The 18,836-nt window shown below is 49.4% G+C and overlaps 7 protein-coding genes across 7 annotated transcripts; 4 read left to right on the forward strand and 3 right to left on the reverse strand.

Annotated features, from left to right (window-relative positions):
* Positions 1 to 406: 406 nt before the first annotated feature.
* PMZ80_006748 (uncharacterized protein) lies at positions 407 to 1,180 on the forward strand (the record flags this gene model as incomplete). The annotated part of the gene is made up of 1 exon (XM_064875159.1): positions 407 to 1,180. The coding sequence occupies one exon, from the start codon at positions 407 to 409 to the stop codon at positions 1,178 to 1,180; it is 774 nt and encodes a 257-aa protein (XP_064729559.1).
* Positions 1,181 to 1,553: 373 nt separating this feature from the next.
* On the reverse strand, positions 1,554 to 2,276 carry PMZ80_006749 (uncharacterized protein; the record flags this gene model as incomplete). The annotated part of the gene is made up of 1 exon (XM_064875160.1): positions 1,554 to 2,276. One exon carries the CDS (start codon positions 2,274 to 2,276, stop codon positions 1,554 to 1,556), a length of 723 nt encoding a protein of 240 aa, XP_064729560.1.
* A 1,369-nt stretch (positions 2,277 to 3,645) lies between these two features.
* PMZ80_006750 (uncharacterized protein) lies at positions 3,646 to 3,924 on the reverse strand (the record flags this gene model as incomplete). Its single annotated transcript, XM_064875161.1, has 1 exon — positions 3,646 to 3,924. The coding sequence occupies one exon, from the start codon at positions 3,922 to 3,924 to the stop codon at positions 3,646 to 3,648; it is 279 nt and encodes a 92-aa protein (XP_064729561.1).
* Positions 3,925 to 4,624: 700 nt separating this feature from the next.
* Positions 4,625 to 10,435, reverse strand: PMZ80_006751 (uncharacterized protein; the record flags this gene model as incomplete). Its single annotated transcript, XM_064875162.1, has 1 exon — positions 4,625 to 10,435. The coding sequence occupies one exon, from the start codon at positions 10,433 to 10,435 to the stop codon at positions 4,625 to 4,627; it is 5,811 nt and encodes a 1,936-aa protein (XP_064729562.1).
* An 843-nt stretch (positions 10,436 to 11,278) lies between these two features.
* On the forward strand, positions 11,279 to 13,786 carry KEX2 (pheromone processing endoprotease; the record flags this gene model as incomplete). Its single annotated transcript, XM_064875163.1, has 1 exon — positions 11,279 to 13,786. The coding sequence occupies one exon, from the start codon at positions 11,279 to 11,281 to the stop codon at positions 13,784 to 13,786; it is 2,508 nt and encodes an 835-aa protein (XP_064729563.1).
* Positions 13,787 to 14,281: 495 nt separating this feature from the next.
* On the forward strand, positions 14,282 to 15,719 carry PMZ80_006753 (uncharacterized protein; the record flags this gene model as incomplete). Its single annotated transcript, XM_064875164.1, has 3 exons — positions 14,282 to 14,364; positions 14,472 to 14,701; positions 14,752 to 15,719. 3 exons carry the CDS (start codon positions 14,282 to 14,284, stop codon positions 15,717 to 15,719), a joined length of 1,281 nt encoding a protein of 426 aa, XP_064729564.1.
* A 631-nt stretch (positions 15,720 to 16,350) lies between these two features.
* On the forward strand, positions 16,351 to 17,270 carry PMZ80_006754 (uncharacterized protein; the record flags this gene model as incomplete). The annotated part of the gene is made up of 2 exons (XM_064875165.1): positions 16,351 to 16,432; positions 16,480 to 17,270. The coding sequence occupies 2 exons, from the start codon at positions 16,351 to 16,353 to the stop codon at positions 17,268 to 17,270; spliced, it is 873 nt and encodes a 290-aa protein (XP_064729565.1).
* Positions 17,271 to 18,836: the final 1,566 nt, after the last annotated feature.

The following is an 18,836-nucleotide window of genomic DNA, read 5'->3' on the forward strand; positions in this document are numbered from 1 at the left end:
TGGATACTGATGCGGGCTCATGGTGTATAGTAATGGTGAACTGCTCTGGGCAACATACATATTGTTAATGTCGCCGCCTCTGCGAGCTGATCGGATTGCCTCAAACGACTTGACAGGACTGGGTAAATGGCAAAGGCCACGATTCGCGGATTACATCAAGCGCAAACGGATGCCCCAAGCAAACACGCGGCAGGCAATACTTCGAGTGCTCTTCAAACAATATTCATCTCACTCCGATGTTCTCTCTTGATGATGGCCGGTCACGATTCGCGATTACAGCAGCACTTAGCTGATCCAGTACTAGATAAATATATCTGACATTCTGGGGAGCTCATCATCACACCCAACAGTCAACACTGGCTTCAGAGGAATTCGCCCTTCCGTCAATCCAACAAGCAAGATCAAGATGAAGAGCGATCTAAGACCCGAAGGAAGAGCGCCCAGAAAGCCCTCACCCTCGCCGCCAATACGCACAAGCCTACTCGGACTACCCGCAGAGCTACGCCTTACAATCTACGACTTCGTCTTCAACGGCGCTCAGATCCGCGACCAAAGTCTGAACATAGACCAGTATACAGCTGAACACCTAGACCGCATAAAACAATCCCCCAAGGAATTGGTCGGCACCCACGGACTAACCAGATCAGCAACACATCTATCAGCCCTCCTCGAGACAAACCGTCAAGTCCGCGGAGAAGCCACCTCAGTCCTCTTCAAGCATCTCACCTTGCAAATCCTGCACAATAACCCCGACCACAGATACTCAACTCTGCCGCGTCATCTACTTCGACCGAGGAACCCACACGGTATATATGGTCTCATGCCCATGCTCCACCACGAACCCATGACCCGAGGACTCCTCAGAAACATCCAGTACCTAGAGTACGACACCTTTCGCTTCCCCTCCGAAGGCCTCAACCTCTCAGAAATCCCAGCACTCAAGCTGCTTACACTGCGCACGGCTCGCAAGTTCTTCGAATCTGCCGGGTACCCACTTGAGCGGGCGAAGCTGGAAGTCACGACACGGTGGAGGCTTGCGCTGGGCTTTGGCTTACAATCTCATTTGGAGAGTGGACAGATGGAGAGGGTGATCGACGATCCAGAGAGAGTCTTTGCTGTTCAGGTATTACTGCAGTATGAGTATTTACCGGGTCATAGACCAAGAGTCGAGGTATATTGATGTTGAACCCTCTCAACGTCTAGTAGCTAACGAAGAACAGCATATCTGTTATGATGTCGACAGGGGGTTATGCGTCGATGGACAGGACAGAGTTGTGCCGTATGAGCATTGGCGATGGGGCAATCGCAGGTCATGATTCGTGCGACGGTGAGAATGGTGTAGCACCACAGCTTACAGTACGTTTTGCGACTGTCCGTGACACTCGGATGGAAAGAAGTAGAAGTAGAAGTAGCATGAACGAACATGAAGATTAGACGTTACCAATTACTGAGATACTTGGTCACATTCCCTGCGCCTGCTTGCTTCCACCAACAGCTGGAATTGTGTTATTATATGCTAAGCCTTGCCTTGCCACCGCACTGCCATATCTTGATTACATGCTGCCACCCTGCTTCATCGCCAGCTCACTGTTACCCCTCCCAGACCGTGCAGCTTTCCGCCGGTTGAACGCATCCCAGAACGCCAACGCGGCAACCGCCAGCCCAATGATAAACATTGGGATCAGATTGTACCTCCAGCCTCGCATGATATGCACTCTCAGGTCAATCGCCGATCTATCAGAATCATGCACGAGATCTAGGTTCAACACCGCATTGAACCAGTTCTCCGGCGTCCACGAGTCAAGTGGGTACGCAACATAGTTCGGATAAGGATGGTTGTCCAGCTGACTTGCGACACTCTGATCAATCGTCTGCCCAGCATGGTTGCTCGTGATGATGAAGGTGAAGATCAGTGCCGATAGTGTAAGCAGCGCAGACAACACAGTCATCACCAGCCAGAAGTGGTATAGGACCTTAACGAACCCCTTCTGCCACATGTTCGGTCGACTGCGCATCCACAGGATCAGTATGCCCCCCATGCCAATCAGGACGAATGCGGTGCCGGCTGCGCCGTTCGAAGTGTGACCTTGGTCTGCGAGCTCGTTCTCTGGCTTGCCGTGGAGGGAGTATGTGCTGCCGTTGTATGCTATTTCGAAGGATCCGCCTGCTCGTCTGTGTAGCCAGGCTACCATTGAGGAAACGAAGGAGAGCTCGATGATGCTGTCAACCATTAGGAGGCCGATGGCCACGTAGAGTGGCAGACTGAAGGGTGCCATTTCGTTGTGCTGCGCGTGCACTGGCCTATATTTCGTTGCCTCCAGATTGGAGGTTCGGGAAGATCTGGAGGCTTTGCTTGTCCTTCAGATTGTGTGACTGTGGTAGGTCAGACTGGTAGCTGTAGATCGTCAGGGAGCCGGGGCGATATGTGCCTCGAGACTTGGAGGCTGATAAAGAAATGTAGCACAAGGAAAGGTATCTCGATGCTTAAGATGTACAAGCACTCTGGGGGGAGTCAAGAGACAGTTCAGCCTTATTTGAGGATAACTAGCAAGCTGATCAGCAAAAGTCTTCTGGCAGCATGGAAATAGCACAGAATCGCAAGAAGGCTCGGGGTACGTGATCATAAGCACCGCGAAGATGGTGGTCAGGCTGCTGAGCATAGCATTCCAGTTCCTGCACAGTCGTGAGGAAAGCATGATAAGCGATGGCTTGCCTCGTTGACAGAGTTCGTAATGGAATATTGACCCTTGCCTGTTAGAGCCAGAATAGATTAATACAGGCCCGCTTTGACAGCGTGCTCTTTCCCTAAGCCGTTAGTAAGCAGCGTGGCTGTAAGCACTTTATTTATTGCACCGCCGCTCAATTGAGCTTGGCAACGGTAGGCAAGCGATCATGATGGGTGTTGGTGGCCTGAAAAGGAAACGACTTCATTTGTCAAGTTGCCACGCTTCGACAAAACCAAGTCGGAGAGAGGAAATTGGACGACGTCGTGTTTCATGCTTATTAGATTGAGCTGCTGATGTAGATAGGACGTGTAGATGGGACAACATCACATCGAAACGGATCATCGTCGTCAAGTTTATGGCTTGAGGACAAGAATGATGTACATTTGCTTGTCCGGTTTGTTCTTCACTGCGATCTGCGTTGACCGGTTGGTGGTAAGGCCGCATTCAATCCCTAAGCTTTGGGTAATTCCTGCGTTGATGACAAACAGTGCAGGACATGAACATGGCTTGATGGAAAGAAAAGCAGGTCGGCTTCCAAGTTCTTCCTACCCGAAATGTTTTAGACCCAAGGAATGGGAACAAAAAGCTTACGAGGCGCTCCGAAGCTTAGAATATTGCCTATTTTCTGGTCCACAGCAAAAGACTTCAGATCTCCAGGTTCAAGCATCCTTCCAAGCTGGCAGGAGCGAAACTATATCGAGATACGTGCTGTCAGAAGGCGCAGCTGCAGGAGGACCCTGATAAGGAAGGAGTGCAATCCTATGTTCTGCATAATTCCATGAGTTCTGCAGCAGCACCTCACACATGAGTAACTGTTTGTTAGAACCAGTTTATGCTGATGGCATTACATCCTTCTTCACGCGTTGATGCACGACTCACGCCATCCCCTCCAGATCCCTCCCGATCCTCAAGCGTCCCCCTACCGACTACCACCCCCAACCCTCCCCTCATCCTTAGTCACCGCCTCAGCAACTGTAGGATCCGACATCGCACTCGCCGTGTTATCAGCCGTCAAACTGCCCGCTCTGATACCATGGTCATCACTTCTCTCTCCTCCCTGCCCCTTCGCGACCCAGTTCGCGGCGTCTGACTTCCGAACATCATGACCGTCGTTGTGAGTTTGAAGTTCGTCAACCGATTCACGTTGCTGCTCGTGGTGGTCTGAGACTTTTTCTTTGAGGGTGGTAATTATGCCCATGGTGTTGATTGTGAATCTCAGTAGTGATCTGGTACGAACGTAGATGCAGATTTGATGGTTTTTTATTCTTCTTGAGCTCAAGTATTATCTGGTAACCTGGTCAGCAAGTACGGCAACGACGTCTGGTTCGCTGGGACCAGAGACTCTTTCAACCAGTCGTAGTCCAGTCAGGGTATGCTTGAACGTAGGTTATCATGGTTTTCTACAAAGGAGGCACCACTGAATGTGGTGGCTCTGCCCACGTGCATGTTCTCAGCACGAGTTACCTGCTTAGAGGTGACAAAGTATCTCTGGATCTTGACGTAGAGCCCATCAATGTGATGATGCAACAACTCTGCGTCGAACGCGGGTACGCGGCAAAGCCAAACAAGTGCTCGATCATTGGAAGCTTTGACGAGCTCGTACATAGTTATCGGCTTAAAGATAGAAGAACGTGGTCTCAAGAGAAGGACGTATTCCAGACTGGGGCAGGTGATATACCTAGCTGTTCATTCAATCATGATCCTATGCACATCGTCTAAGATATCTACACTCATCCGCTCGCTAAAGTCATCGCTCAAATTCGTTTTCCTTGCAGCCAAGAGATACCACCATAGTCGTATGTATGCCCAATCCATCTCAATCAAATCACATCCCCCGAACTCGCATCTTCAGATGGCAAGTTCATGCCCTCAGTATTCGCAGGAAGGTCCGAGGGTAGTCAATAGTACTTTCCCTCCTTCTCCTCTCCCCTATTACTCCCCATCCTCTTCATGCCCATCCTCAACCTCTCGCTCAGGCCTCTTTTGGGCGGCTGAGGTCGCTGATCATGCTCGTCCCCTTCCAGATATGACCCTTCCTCATCACTGTACCTGCGTTCATCATCATCGTGACGGTGACCCTCCTCCTCACCTAACTCATCAGAATACTCATCCTGCGAATCATACGAATACTGACCATCGTCATCATCCTCACGATTCTTCTTCCCCTCAACCCGATCCAGAAAATTTCTCGCTCGATCCCGCAGGCTCAACCCCCGCTTTGGCTTCTCTCGATAAGCCTCGATGCCCGTGTAGCCCTGGCTTGTCGTCCTCTGCGGTGCGCCGAACTCGTCTTGACCAGCGCGCGCCTGCGAAGCTTGATCTTGTGGCTGGTTCATGGGCACGACATCCGCTGATGTGGAGCGACTGCCCATGCCGAACCTGCCGAGGATGCCATTGCCTCGAAGGGACCTTTGCTGCGGATTGCCTGAGAATGCGTCGCGGTCCGAGCCAATTCCTAGGATTTGTTCTTGCTTGCTCATGGGTTTGCGGTCGGTGACGCCTGTGCTGCTGTTGCGGAGGGATGAGCTGCGTTGGTATTCTGATGCTTGGCTGGGGTAGGAGGTTGGTGGGCCCGCAGTCGCGGGAGATGGTGCGGGATTCGATGCGATCCGGCTACTGCGCTGCTGTGTGTTCATATATGCTGGATCATCGTCGTAAGGTGCTCGTGAGGGTTGCTGCGCACCGGAAGACCTTGCTGAGCCGATTGTATAGGAGTTTCGACGTGCTGTGTTTGGTGACATAAGCTCAGGCCTGGCCGGTGCTGCACGCGTGGGCTGGTATTGGTTCGTATTGGGCGATGGAGCTGCCATTGCCACTGTCGGCCGGTATTGAGGTGTGCCTGATGGTGGTGGCATAAACACTTGCGCAGTTTCAGGTACAGGTTTTCTCTTGAGACTGTTCTTCCGGAGCACGTTGCCTTTCGTCGAAGTAGTCCTTTGAGGGTCTGGGTCTGAGATGTCGCGGGCCTGACCTGGCGGCCGATTGAAGGTCGCTTTCGAATTCTGCTGAGGCACATCAGACGTAGCATATGGCGTATCGTAATCGTCCATCGGGCCTGCTTGATAGTTCATGCGTGGTGGCGTAGCCTTGGGCGTTGTGCGCGATGGAGCTGTGGCTTGCTTATGCACAGTGACTGGTGGAGGAGCAACTGTAGGGGAACCTGAATAGTCGTGCGCATGTTCATCAGGGTTCACACCAGCGGCTGAAGCATAATTATCAGGCATATCACGATCTTCTCCTTCATACTCAGGACGCTTCTTCTTCATACTGCCAAACAATCCAAATTTCTTCTTCGGTCGATCACCGCGTTCGCCTTCGCTCGTGATGCTCTCTGTATCGCTCATATCTTGACCCCAATTGCCTGCGCCCTGCTTATGTGCTGGTTTTTGACCACGCTGACTTCCAAAGCCCATCTTATTCATGAGTGTAGGCTTCCGCTGCAACCCTTCGGCGCCCTCTAGCTTCTCCCGGTCTGAACTGCCATCATACCATAAAGCAGGCACTAGCAATCGATATGGTTCGGTCGCACCACGAGGGTCATTGCGGTCGATTTCGCAGTTGAGCACGATGTCCAGGCCACCATCCAGGTTGACATGATCGTTGACGTCGAATTCGTTGCCTTCGGCATCCAGTGCGGGCACATTGCCCTTCTTGGCAGCTTTCTCAGACATGTTTGTGGGACGACGGTGGAAGCCAGGCCTCAAAGGGGGTGGCTTCCGAGGGCCAAAGTCGTCGTTAGAGCCACTGTCCCCATTGGCGATCGGTTGCCGCGTTTCTGAGGCAGTCCTTCTACCAAGGCCTAAACTCTCATTCCATCCACGAGGTTGAGATCTATCCCCACCAACCTCATCGAAAGACTGAGCTCTTTGGCCATACTCACCAGGAAGCTCTCCACCATCACGATAAGCCGTTGGTGGGGCATTGCGGCTACTCAGACGTCTCATCAACATTCTAGGGTTCATGTCATCTCTGGACAGTGAGAAGCGTCGCTTCGGCTGAGGCTGAGGCTCAGACTGGTACTCGTTATCCTCAGGCAGCATCGATTCAGATCGTGATGGCGAAGTCGACCTCGAGCTTGGCGGTGTTCTGCCCGGTACATATTCTGTGATGGAGCACCAATTTCGGCGTGGTAACAAATGCTTGTTGTTACGCTTCTTCATATTGACGTCGTGAGTGAACATCGGAATCATAGACTCGTCCGTGTAGCTATCGAGGTGGTGGACCTTGTTTCGCTTGTTAAGCACATCTGCCAACATCTCAGGTGGAGGTGTGTTGACGATAGCAGACGAGACCACGTTTGGCATATATCTGTGGTCGCGATCCTTGGGTATCTTGAGCTTTGGAGTCGAGTAGAATTGGCCAATAGCGGCGAGATGAACATCACCCCCCAAGATTGTGATTCGAACGGACCGCTCTGCTGCGAGATCCTGCAGCTCTTTGATGAGCTCGTTCCTCTCCTCCTTGTGGTGATGTGCGGTCCAGTGATCATCTAAGTCGTCAAGAACTTCGACCCCTCCATCGAACTTGTTCAGGAAACCACCTTTAAGCACACCATATCGACCCAGTGCCTTGACAGGATCCATTGCTCGGCTGGTCAGAACATTCTCCAGCCAATTCATCCTTGGATATGCGATCGGAACACCAAGCAGGATGATAAGATGTTTCGTCTGACCTTCAATGATTTCCTTGCGGCAACGTTCAAGAGCGATGTCGCAAGTATCCATGGAAAGAACCTGGTTTTTCATCCTTTCAGTCCGGCAGTCCAGCGCAAGGAAAGCAATGGGACGACCTAGGTCGAGGAATATGCTTCGACTGAGCTGTTTGATATATGGCCCAGGCTTGTATCCAAGTACCCAGCTGGGTTCGTCAGCTGTGGTCATTGCTTCGACGCTATGTTGCTGAAAAAGCATATAGTACTTATAAGCGATCATTCCGACACCACTGAAAACAGGGGACATTTGAAAGGGATGTGGATATGAGCCAAAGCCATCGATGATGTCGTGATCATCCCACATGTTGACCATTGGTATCTGTGCGTTTGCCATGGAGAAAAGTCCTTGTGAGAACCATGAGCTGTAATTGTCAAGGTAGAAATTCTCGAGTTCCTCCTTCATTTCACTCGTGAAAGGCGCATTATGCTTGTAATGCGGATTCTTGTTCGCTGTCCACTCGGCAAAGAGCTGGGTGTGGTTCATAACTTTATCGTTGTAAATTTGATCGCCACCTCCAATCATGACATGGAAGGGCCTGCTTTGGTGGGCGTTAAGCACGTCTCTCCAAAGCGGATCAGGACCTGAGAATTCGTCCCGGTTGACAGACATACTGAAGCCGTTACATGAATGAAACATGATGTGCATGGTTTGGCCTTCGGCTGGTACCCAGAATCCGGATGCTGCGCCCCCATTGATCCTGTACCCTATGTGCTGCTGTTGTGGGCCAAGCTGAATCTCGAGCTTGAACAGCCAAAAAGTCACATCCCTATCCGGATCAGCATAGAGGCGAACACCTCTGACTTCTTGATGTCGTCCGTAGTACTCCCCATTCTTCTCACTCAATGCAGACCTGACAGGTGCCACAGAGACGGAGTGACCATCAGTACTGGTGATAGGAGGCGAGCTCTCGAAGATACCGTCATCAGTCTCAATTTGCGATAAGTCTCGGCCAGCCGGTAGATCATGTGAAGGCCGCACATATAACGCTCGGCCAATTCGGGATACTTTGACGCTACCAGTGATTGGATCGAATTGTTCCTGATGCTGGTCGTTATAGTCTGCTGGATCGGGACGTGTATACAAGGACTTCGGCTGCGAAAAGAGCCGAAGAACAGGTGGCTTCTCATATGATGACTGCGAATCTTGTGTGACCATCATCATTGTACCCCTCCAGTATTCTTTAGCACCTGTTCCGACAGTGCGCTTCATACCAGTGTACCGAAGCAAAGGGCCACACTTCAGCATTAATCTTGGTCTGAACTCTGCAATGCGATCATCAACAACGGCGCTTCCACTCGCTGGAGTAGCTTGAGCTCTGCTGCTTTGCCGACGAGATTTCGTATCTTGCTCCCACCAAGCCTTGTTAGTCGCCGGATCCTCGTTCGCCTCTAGCAGAAAGTCCTGAGCAGAGAGTCTAGCAATCTCAGCTGATTTCCATTCATCGATCGGTCTTCGGCGTTCGTATGGCTCTTTGAAAGACACGCTGGACTGGCGCTTCTGTCTTTGCACGGGATTTGGAACATCCGAAGGTGCAGGAGAGTCTACAGAACGTAGACCGGGCGAACCTTGCACACCAAGCCCAACAGGAATAGTTTGGCCTTGCGGTGTGGTAGTCCGGGCTTGCTGCTGAGCCAACTGAGCCACTCGAGTACGTGCAGAATCCTGTGGTTCATAGGAGGAAACTTCCTTCGCGTGGGTGGGTCCTCGTGGCTGGGGCAGACTCTTTTCGTCGTAACCGTCTGAAAAGTTCCTTCGGTCGTTCTTTGTTCTTGCCACTGGCGCACCTCCCTCCAAACGTTGAAGTGCTGCTCGGTGCGAGGCATTTCTGTCCAGTGACGTGGGATTGCGATCAGCAGTTTGAGCTAGCAATTGGCTCACACGTTGGGTGCCAGGAATCGCCGCTGTGTCAAAGGTAGGTGCTCGAGCCGAGGACTGAGTAGCAGAACTGCTTCTAGGTTGCGCGACATTCGGACTTGGCTCGAGGTAGGGCTGTTGATAGGAGCTGGAAACGGATTTCTTCTGGTTCGGATCAGGCTGACTACTTGTTCTCTGGCCTCGTCGCATGATAGTGACTGACTGTGTGGGCAGAGCAGCGCTTTGGTACTCGAATCCAGGTTTATCATTTGACAGCCGGCCAGCATCCGGCTTGCGAGAATCAATGACTGTACTGTGCTGCAGGCAATCTTTATGAGTGTTGCTTAGATTGCGCACCATGCCAGCATCTTCAATAGTAGGAGGTTGAGAGCGCGATGAAGGCTCGTTTCTATGTCCAGTTGTGCTTGTCCGTTGTGAGGATTCTCGAGCGCGTGTCTTCTCCCTGTGCAGCATTTCAGCCTCTTGCATCCTGGCTCGCTTCTCCTCTTTGCTGATATCGTTCAGTGTTACTTCAAGCTTCTGCAAGGGTGATCTATCCGGCGCCCAGTCTCTTTGCTCAGTTTGGTTGGTGACATTATTCAAGGTTGGTGCTCTTACCAGACCCGGGACATTGTTCTCTACATCCTCATATGCATATGCAGCGGACGAGGGGTATGCGGCTTCCTCTGAACGATCTCGGGGCGAATGAACAGCGTTTGCTGCGGAGCGAATGTTGTCCTGGATCATTTGCTGTCGTCTCGAGCTGCCTTCCCATGAACCTTGCAGCGGTGCTTGCTGGTCTTGAACCGGAGCCTGTCGAGCGGCGTATTGCTTGGGTGCAGGCTCAGTCCTACCTCTCTCCTCCAAGTCATCATCAAGAAAAGCCTCTTCAGCGAATGGTCGACCTCTTGCGCGCTGAGAGAAGGATCTCTGGAGACCCTGACCGTTAAGGTCCGTGCCAGGGTAGGCTATGGGAGCGCCTCGAGGAACTTCGGGCGCATACGGCGCATTCGGGGGCGGATAGGCATCTCTCGTCGCCATCGAAGCGTGCCGTGAATGTCGGCTGCTCCTCTGATCAGGAGGATTGCGCGAACCGATCAAAGCATCCAGTGTTGGATCTCTGTAGGAATCGATCGGGTTCATTTTGCTGTCGTGTCTCGGATCCTGAGTCGCGGTCGACTGCTTCTGGAAAACCTCGCGCGGCGGTCGGGCGCAGAGGGCACAAGACAAAGTGGCAGGGTTGTAATCCTGGTAGCTTCCGATCTATTATTCTATCATTATGTCGTCGAGGTCATCAGAATGCACAAATAGCAGCAGCAGGGCTAGAAAGCTATATCACAAGAAAACCAAGTTGGACCTGAATAGAGAGAAATTAGCTATAGAAACGATAGATAGTCGAGACAGGCAAGCAAGTAGCTGCATATCAAGATATCACACCGTGAAGCCATACCGGCTGCAAGTTCGAATAAAGCTGTGGCTGGCAACAGAACTTCATGATGCTTGTAATGAGACCCTTTAGTAACTTGATCGATAGTAGCGACGGCCACGGAAACAGGCTTTCGGCTCAAGCTCCACCTGTAAAGCTAACGATCGGTCGCCTAGAGAGAAAACGGTTAGAGGTTTATGCCCCGGAACGGTCTGCGCCAGGCAAGGACAACCTGCAAATGTGACGCTGGAGGCATGTGGTCGTGACTTCGTGAGTTCGTTGTCAACGAAAGAGTACCAGAGTTCGGTTGTAACATCACTTATAACAGCATTGGTTGACGCTACACTCCTTTACCATCCAAAGTGTCCATTCAGGTATTCAGGTCCAAGATATCCCACTCGTTCAGCATACGATACCAATTCTTCTTCCGCGACCAGATTCATTGTCCATCCTTTGTCCTCGAACGAGCAGCCACCTAGTTCAATTGTCAACTTTGCAGCTAGTCCAGTAGCCTCGACACGTTATGCGTTGACAGGCCCTATCATTATCTCTCTAGGACGATGAGAATCTCATCGTGGCTCCTGCATGGAGCAGCCGCCAGCGCCTTTGTCCAACCACGAAACCACGATGCCTTTGACTACTTCGCTCTCCAGCTGCACGAATCGAAAGACCCTCAGTCGATAGCCCGCCAGCTCAACGCATCGCTAGAAGGCCCGATAGGAGAACTTCCTCACCACTACACATTCTCCTGTCCCAAGGAACAGAGCGCAGAGCTGGAAGCATCGTTACAGGAATTAAAGAGGCGACGACTGCTGCGAAGAAGGAGTCTTGCTACGTCTAATCCTACAGACGACCTAGAAGGTCTAAAATGGCACCAAAAACAAGAGCTACGGCAGCGCCATGTCAAGAGGATACCGTCGCCTGCCCCTGTTGACTTGCGACAAGCCCCTCCCAAAACTTCAGCAGGGCAGCTAGATCAGACCCAGCAGGCTGACAAAGTCCGTCTGGAAGATATCGCTACTTCATTACAGATCGCTGATCCAATATTCCAAGAGCAATGGCATCTGTTCAACTACATTCAGAAGGGCGTAGATGTCAACGTGACCGGAGTATGGGAGCAGGGTATCACTGGAGAAGGTGTGATATCATGTGTAATTGACGATGGCTTAGACTTTACGAGCAACGACTTGAAGCCGAACTATTATGCTAATGGTTCCTGGGACTTTAACAACAAAGGGCCCGATCCCAAACCTAGATTGTCTGACGATCGGCATGGAACAAGGTGTGCCGGCGAAATTGCTGCTGCTCGGAATGATGTTTGTGGTGTAGGAATGGCCTACGACAGCCAGATCTCTGGCGTGAGAATTCTCTCTGCTCCCATCACTGACGAAGATGAGGCTCTTGCCATAAATTGGCATTATCAGGAGAACGACATCTACTCGTGCTCGTGGGGTCCGCCAGATGATGGCCAGACAATGGAGGCTCCTGGTGTCCTGATCAAGAAAGCGATGGTCAATGGTGTTCAAAAAGGCCGTGATGGCAAAGGGTCCATCTTCGTGTTCGCTGCTGGCAATGGAGCTGCAAAGGACGATAACTGCAACTTTGACGGCTACACAAACAGCATCTACTCTATTAGTACAGGAGCCATTGACCGAGCTGGCGATCATCCTTACTACTCAGAAAAGTGTTCAGCACTGCTTCTGGTCACGCCCAGTTCAGGCCACTCAGATGCGATTCACACCACTGATGTTGGAGTTGACACTTGTTACAATGGTCATGGTGGTACATCGGCTGCCGGTCCGCTGATGGCGGGTGCTGCTGCTCTAGCTCTGAGCGCAAGACCTGAGTTGACATGGCGAGACCTGCAATATCTGGCTATTGACACCTCAATCCCGATCCACCTGGAAGATGGGGAGTGGCAAGACACTGCGACTGGCAAGAAGTTCAGTCACACCTATGGATTCGGTAAGCTGGATACGTATAGCTTCGTCGAAGCTGCTAAGACGTTTGACCTTGTCAAGCCTCAAGCTTGGTACCATTCGCCTTGGTTATCTGTGCTGCATGATGTACCGGAAGGGGATAAAGGGCTGGCTGCATCCTTTGACGTTACTGCAGACATGCTCAAGAGCGCAAACTTAGGACGACTTGAGCACGTCACAGTGACAATGAATGTCAATCACACCCGACGAGGTGATCTAAGTGTTGAGCTGAAAAGTCCTGAAGGTAGGACCAGCCACATCGCTACTGCGAGACAGCATGACAAACAAGTGGGCGGGTACGATGATTGGACCTTCATGTCTGTGGTGCACTGGGGTGAAAGTGGAGTGGGTACCTGGACTGTGGTTGTGAAGGATACGGTCGTGAACGAGCACCAGGGGCAATTCTGGGATTGGCGTCTCAACCTCTGGGGAGAGAGCATTGACGCATCGAAGCAGGAGTTACACCCACTACCGGATGAGCATGACGACGACCATGAAGTTGTTACAGCCATCGTCACGACTACTAGTGTTGACCCTGGCAGTCCTGCTACTGACTTGCCTGCGCATCCAAGCGATCATCCTGAACGACCCACCAAGCCCAAGCCAAGTGAAGCTGAGACGACAGCAACGCCATCGCTGAAGCCAACGGCAACGACCGAGGCAGAGACAACACAAACGATGGCCGAAGCAGAGTCCACACATACCACATCAGAAGGCTTCCTCCCAGGATTCTTCCCGACCTTTGGGGTGTCCAAGAAAACACAAGTTTGGATTTATGGCTCGATTGCACTGATGATCATCTTCTGTGCAGGTCTTGGGGCTTATTTCTTGGTCCAACGGAGGAAACGACTTCGGAACAGCCGAGACAACTACGAGTTTGAGATGGTGCACGACGATGATGTGGATGAGAGACAAGGATTGACTGGGGCTTCGAAAGGTCGACGAAGACGCGGAGGAGACCTGTACGATGCTTTCGCTGGCGAAAGTGATGAGGAGATCCTCAGCGACGATGATGAATCCTACCAAGATACGCCTGACCACGACACAGGATCCGGCTCTGGCTCTGGATCGTTGGATGAGAAACGATAGAAGAGGGTAGCACTCGTAGCTTGTATCATTAGACGCCTACCTAATGAACATATCGTTATGGACATATAGTCAGACTTGTTTCGTGCGTAGTAGTTCTCCTGACAGTGGCTAGGTAGGGTTAATAGAGGCTGGCATAAGTTACCGTACCACTTGTTTGCGGCATTGCCTCCTGGCTGCAGGTACGCACCTTGACCATGATATCAGTGCCTCGACTAAACCACGTCTTCCAAACGTTGACCGGAGGCCGGCAACAACCCTCAAGTCAATATGAGCCTACTATCACGAAGCATAATATGGTGGTCAGCGCAAGATCATCAACAGGGCGTCCAAACTTGCGTAGCAACCATGACCACGACCATGACCGACGAATATCCAGCAGCACCAGCCCGCTAAACGCAACTGAAATTTACAATGACGCGACAAAATCACGCCCACAACACGACGATGCGTCTTTGTCGCGTGCCAAAAGGAACAGGATAGCTTCAGTCTCTGATCATGAGAGCCTACAGAAACGCCGCCGGCTTAGCAGAAGTTCGGAACTGCCTCAAGTCCACATCCCTTTGCGTGGGCGACCTGTTGTACCTCAATCATTGCCAGTGACCCAGGACACCACACGTAATAATGCTGCTTTCAACACAAATGCTATCTTGCCCCAGGCACCAGCTCTGGTTACACAGGATAGCAGCATCAGCAACAGTCCCCTCAATTCTCCTGCCTACAAACCCCAGTACGATCAGTTCAAGCGGATAGAAGAGAAGGCACAGAAAGTGGTGAAAAAGAACAGCCGTAACGATGCACCCAAAGACGACAAGCGGAAGCTACGGTCAGAACATGGCAGTACCAGGGTCAAGACCGAGCTGGCTCAATACTTCCCTGCCTTTGATGACATGCTGAGCCTGGTGCCAGCTGATCCGAGTGAGCACCGTCTCCATGTCTTCTGCTCATCAAGGCTCTAACATGACCAGATATCCTCACTTCGAAGACTCCGGTTGTGCTTGTAGACGACACACCAGGCTTTCAACCACCGCCTCCTCAACCTGACTACTTCAGGGACCTCCAGGCCCCTCACAACTCCGAGATTATCGACCTAGAGCAATATGCTGTCCCAGTCAATTCCAACGAGGACCCTCTCGCCGACTCACTCTACCAGAAAGCTCACCAGAAAGCAGAAAGACACGAGAAGCAGATGAAGAACGGAGACAAAGAGCGTGCACAACATGAGAAATACCAGCTCGAGCGACTGGTCGACGAACTCCGTGGTCCCGACTGGCTTAAGACACTCGGTATCTCTGGCATCACCGACACGGAGAAGAGACGCTACGAGGTGAAACGGGCACTTTTCATAAGAGAAACCAAAGCCCTCATTGACAAATTCAAAAGATGGAAAGAAGAGGAGAAACGCCGGAAACTCGAGAAACAGCAGCATCAACAAGAAGAGATAGGTGCAGAAGCAGATGAAGACTATGATGAGGATCACGCATCATCTAGCACTTTACGCAAAAGACCTCGGAAAGCTGGAGCTAATAGCAGAAACAGAAGCAGAGCAAACAGTCGACCTGCATCCGCCTCTGTGTCTGCCGAAGGCATCGACTCAAGCGAAATAGACGCTCTAGCATCCCAACAACTCCTCGAGGAAGCAAAACTGGCCAGCCTGCAGCGCAGGAAGACTCTAAATCAAGCATCGCCCAGGAGTGCCTTTTTCCTTCCGCCAGAGGTCTTCACCAAACCTTTCACAACATTTTTTGAAAAGCGTCATATTCGAGATGCTGCTGTATCAGGCAGGAATCGAGGGCGCAAGACATATGCTTTTGGTCAGGAAATGCCCGAGCTTGAGGAAGGGGAATTCGAGTTACCTGATTCCATTTTGACTGAAGATGCTATCAAGACCAGCCAGAGGACTCGAAGAAGGCGCATGAGGAGTATTGATGAATGATCCTCGTCCTCTTCGTCCTTGGCTGGAGGTTGACTATTCTACTCCTGGTTGGGCAAACATATATTTCACTTGTTAAGCATGGGCTCTGGCCTATGTCTACTGTATGACTTGTTGGACTACAAAAGTTTGTCGTGGCGAAGGCGCGTTCTCTCATTTCGCTAGGGCGATAAGGACATGGACAGGCGTCGCAACATCTGGAACGAATGGGTTGCTCTTGCTCTTACTCTTTGTATGGAAAGCTTTTGACTGGCGGTAGGCATACGTCCACAAGAGTCGTGCCTGCCGGAATTGGGTGTCTACTCCAGCTTTCACCTCATGAACATCCTCTCATGAACATCCTGTCGTTCCGCTCAACCCTGTTGACCGTTCTGGCCTCACAATGTCATGGTTAACAACCATGCATACCTGCATGTCGAAGGTCGTGTCTCAGAGAAATCTGTCAGAAGGACGACACAGCAAAGTAAGCCAACCAGATCTTCCTGCGACCGTCACGGCTCGACCTGCCGTTGCAAGATCATCTCGTCACGTCCCGGCTACACTTGCCTTGATGTTTTCCCCCTCACCCAACCTCAACTCACAGATTGAATCATTCCAGTTAGGTTCTCTACAACCACAAACACATATCCCAATCATGGCTTCCACCTCCACAGCCCTCGACGCCTCAACGCCCGCCGTAGTAGCACCACCCCAAAAACACATCCTAGTCTCCGGAGGTTAGCAAACCTCAAACTAACCACCCACAAGTCCTAATACAATGAAGCTGCCCAAGGAATCGGCCGCTGCCTAGCCCGTCACTTCCTCCAAAGAGGCCACAGAGTATTTCTCCTCGACTACAACAAAGATGAGCTCGAATACACCGCCAACACCCACCTTCACGCCTACGTCGCAAACCGGGCCCTAGGCTACTCGCTCTGCAACCTCCGAAGCATCGACGACATCCGAAAATCCGCAAAGGAAGCCGCCGCCTTCTTTAAAGACCGCATCGACGTCCTGATCAACAACGGCGGTATTAGTAGTCCGTTCTGGAAAGACGGCAAATCAATGGATGATTTCGACACCTCGACTGAATGGCAGGCCTACGTCGAGACGAACCTGACTGCTCCGTTTCATCTTAGTCAGGCGGTCCTACCGTACATGAAAGTCTCTAAGGACCGATCGATTCGCAAGAAGCAGCGTGAGGGTTCAAGCCCGTGTATCATTCATGTCTCGTCGTTCCGGATGCTTCAGTCTGATCCGAATCAGGAGGGGTACGCCTCGACTAAGTCTGGCTTGATTGGTCTGACGCATAGTATGGCTGTTTCGCTATCCGAGTTCGGTATCCGGGTGAACCTCGTTGCTCCCGGACGAATTAGAGTCGCTCATGAATGCAAGAAGGGTGACGAGGAGGGGTTACAGTGGGAGATTGAGGGGGATGATGCTGAAAAGTTCGCGGCCAACCGCGCAGGCATGCCAGAAGATATTGCTGATTGTGTGGAGTGGTTGATTGGGGCGGGATTTGTGACGGGTCAGTCAATCACCGTGGATGGGGGTGCGACGATGCAGAAGAGGTAGTTGTGTTGTGGTCATCCTTGTCCAAGTACAATATCGCAAAGCATTAAGTTACCCTACTCAATCGTGGGGGTGTTCCTAGGCCAACGTGGTCGGCGCAGGTGTGCAGATCAAAGCCGCAGTGCCGCACGTCTTGTGCAGGCCTCAGCGCTCTCAAGCAACGCAACGTCAAGCAACGCTCTCGGAGGTATTACGTAACGTTACGCAACGATTAAGGCTTTTAATATAGGGATTTTAGTAGGGCAGCTAGGCTAGATATCTTATAGAAAAGCGGTATAGATAGCTTACTATTAAGTAGTATTTCTATATAAAATTTAACTCTCTCTTATAATTCTTTCTTTTATTATAATAACGTTAATATACTTACTATTATAAGTACTTAAGTCGCTATAATTATAAACGATTATAACTATAAGTTACTAATTAAGTATAAGAGTAGCTAGTATAATAAATATAATATTAAAGCTAAGACTAGTTTACTTCTAATATTAGTATACTAAAAATATAAAATATTATATACTAAGCGTTATAATAATAGCGAAAGAGATAATAAGATTAGTAGTTAAATCTATAAAATATATAATTCTTTTTAAAAGATAAATAAGTTATAAGTCTAGCTAGTAAAGCGTTATATAAAGAATATATATAGCTTTAAGGTTAATAAGAATTAAGATAAGAATAAGAGTAAGTAATAATTACTACTAATTAATATTAACGTAAAGGATTTCTAAAATAAGCTCTTATAGTAGATAATAATTAATTATATATCGTTCTATAAAGTTAACTTACTAGCTTTTTTATAATCTAAAATATATTACTAATTTTAATATTAATAAGGTATTATTTAGTACTAAATCTCTTTATAATTAGGTAATAAGAGAATTTGTAATTAAGAAGAATAAGATTAAAATAGTTCTAAGTAAAGCTTATTTGAAGATTTATATACCTTTTAATATTTAGATATCGCTAAATAAGTAAATAGTATTAAATATAGTTATATACTTTATATATTAGGATCTTAAGAACGGTATTTATTATAATTAAGTAGTATTACTAGGTTTAAAGAGAATAAAAAAAATACTATACTAAAGAGGATATATTAGTACTTTTATTAATAATCTTTAAGAATTATAAAATTACTAAAGATAATCTTAGTATACTAGTATCTAATAACGTTAAAGTAAGTAATATCGTAATTAAGATTACGCTTAAGACTATTAATTCTACTAAAAAGAACTATAAATCTCGTTAATCTTGATATATTAATTATATTATTAACTTAGCTACTCGCGGCTTTATATTTAGTAAAGATATTAAGGCTTTTAAAGCTATCGTTAAAGAAGAGAATATAAAATCTTAGTTAAATACTATGAAGGCGAAATATACTTACGATACCTAGCGAAAGAAAGGCGCTATTAATAAACTATATAACCTTATTATCTTTATTAGAGGGTCGCTATAGAGAAGAGAGACGTTTAAAAAGATTAGTATTAGTAAGAAAAATATTAATAGTAAGTACTATAATTTCTTATATAAATTTGCGAAATATTAAAAAATCGTTATATTATA

Source organism: Knufia obscura, assembly GCF_036327395.1.
Source record: "Knufia obscura strain CCFEE 5817 isolate CBS 148926 chromosome Unknown scaffold_7, whole genome shotgun sequence".
In the NCBI taxonomy this organism is placed as follows: Eukaryota; Fungi; Ascomycota; class Eurotiomycetes; order Chaetothyriales; family Trichomeriaceae; genus Knufia; species Knufia obscura.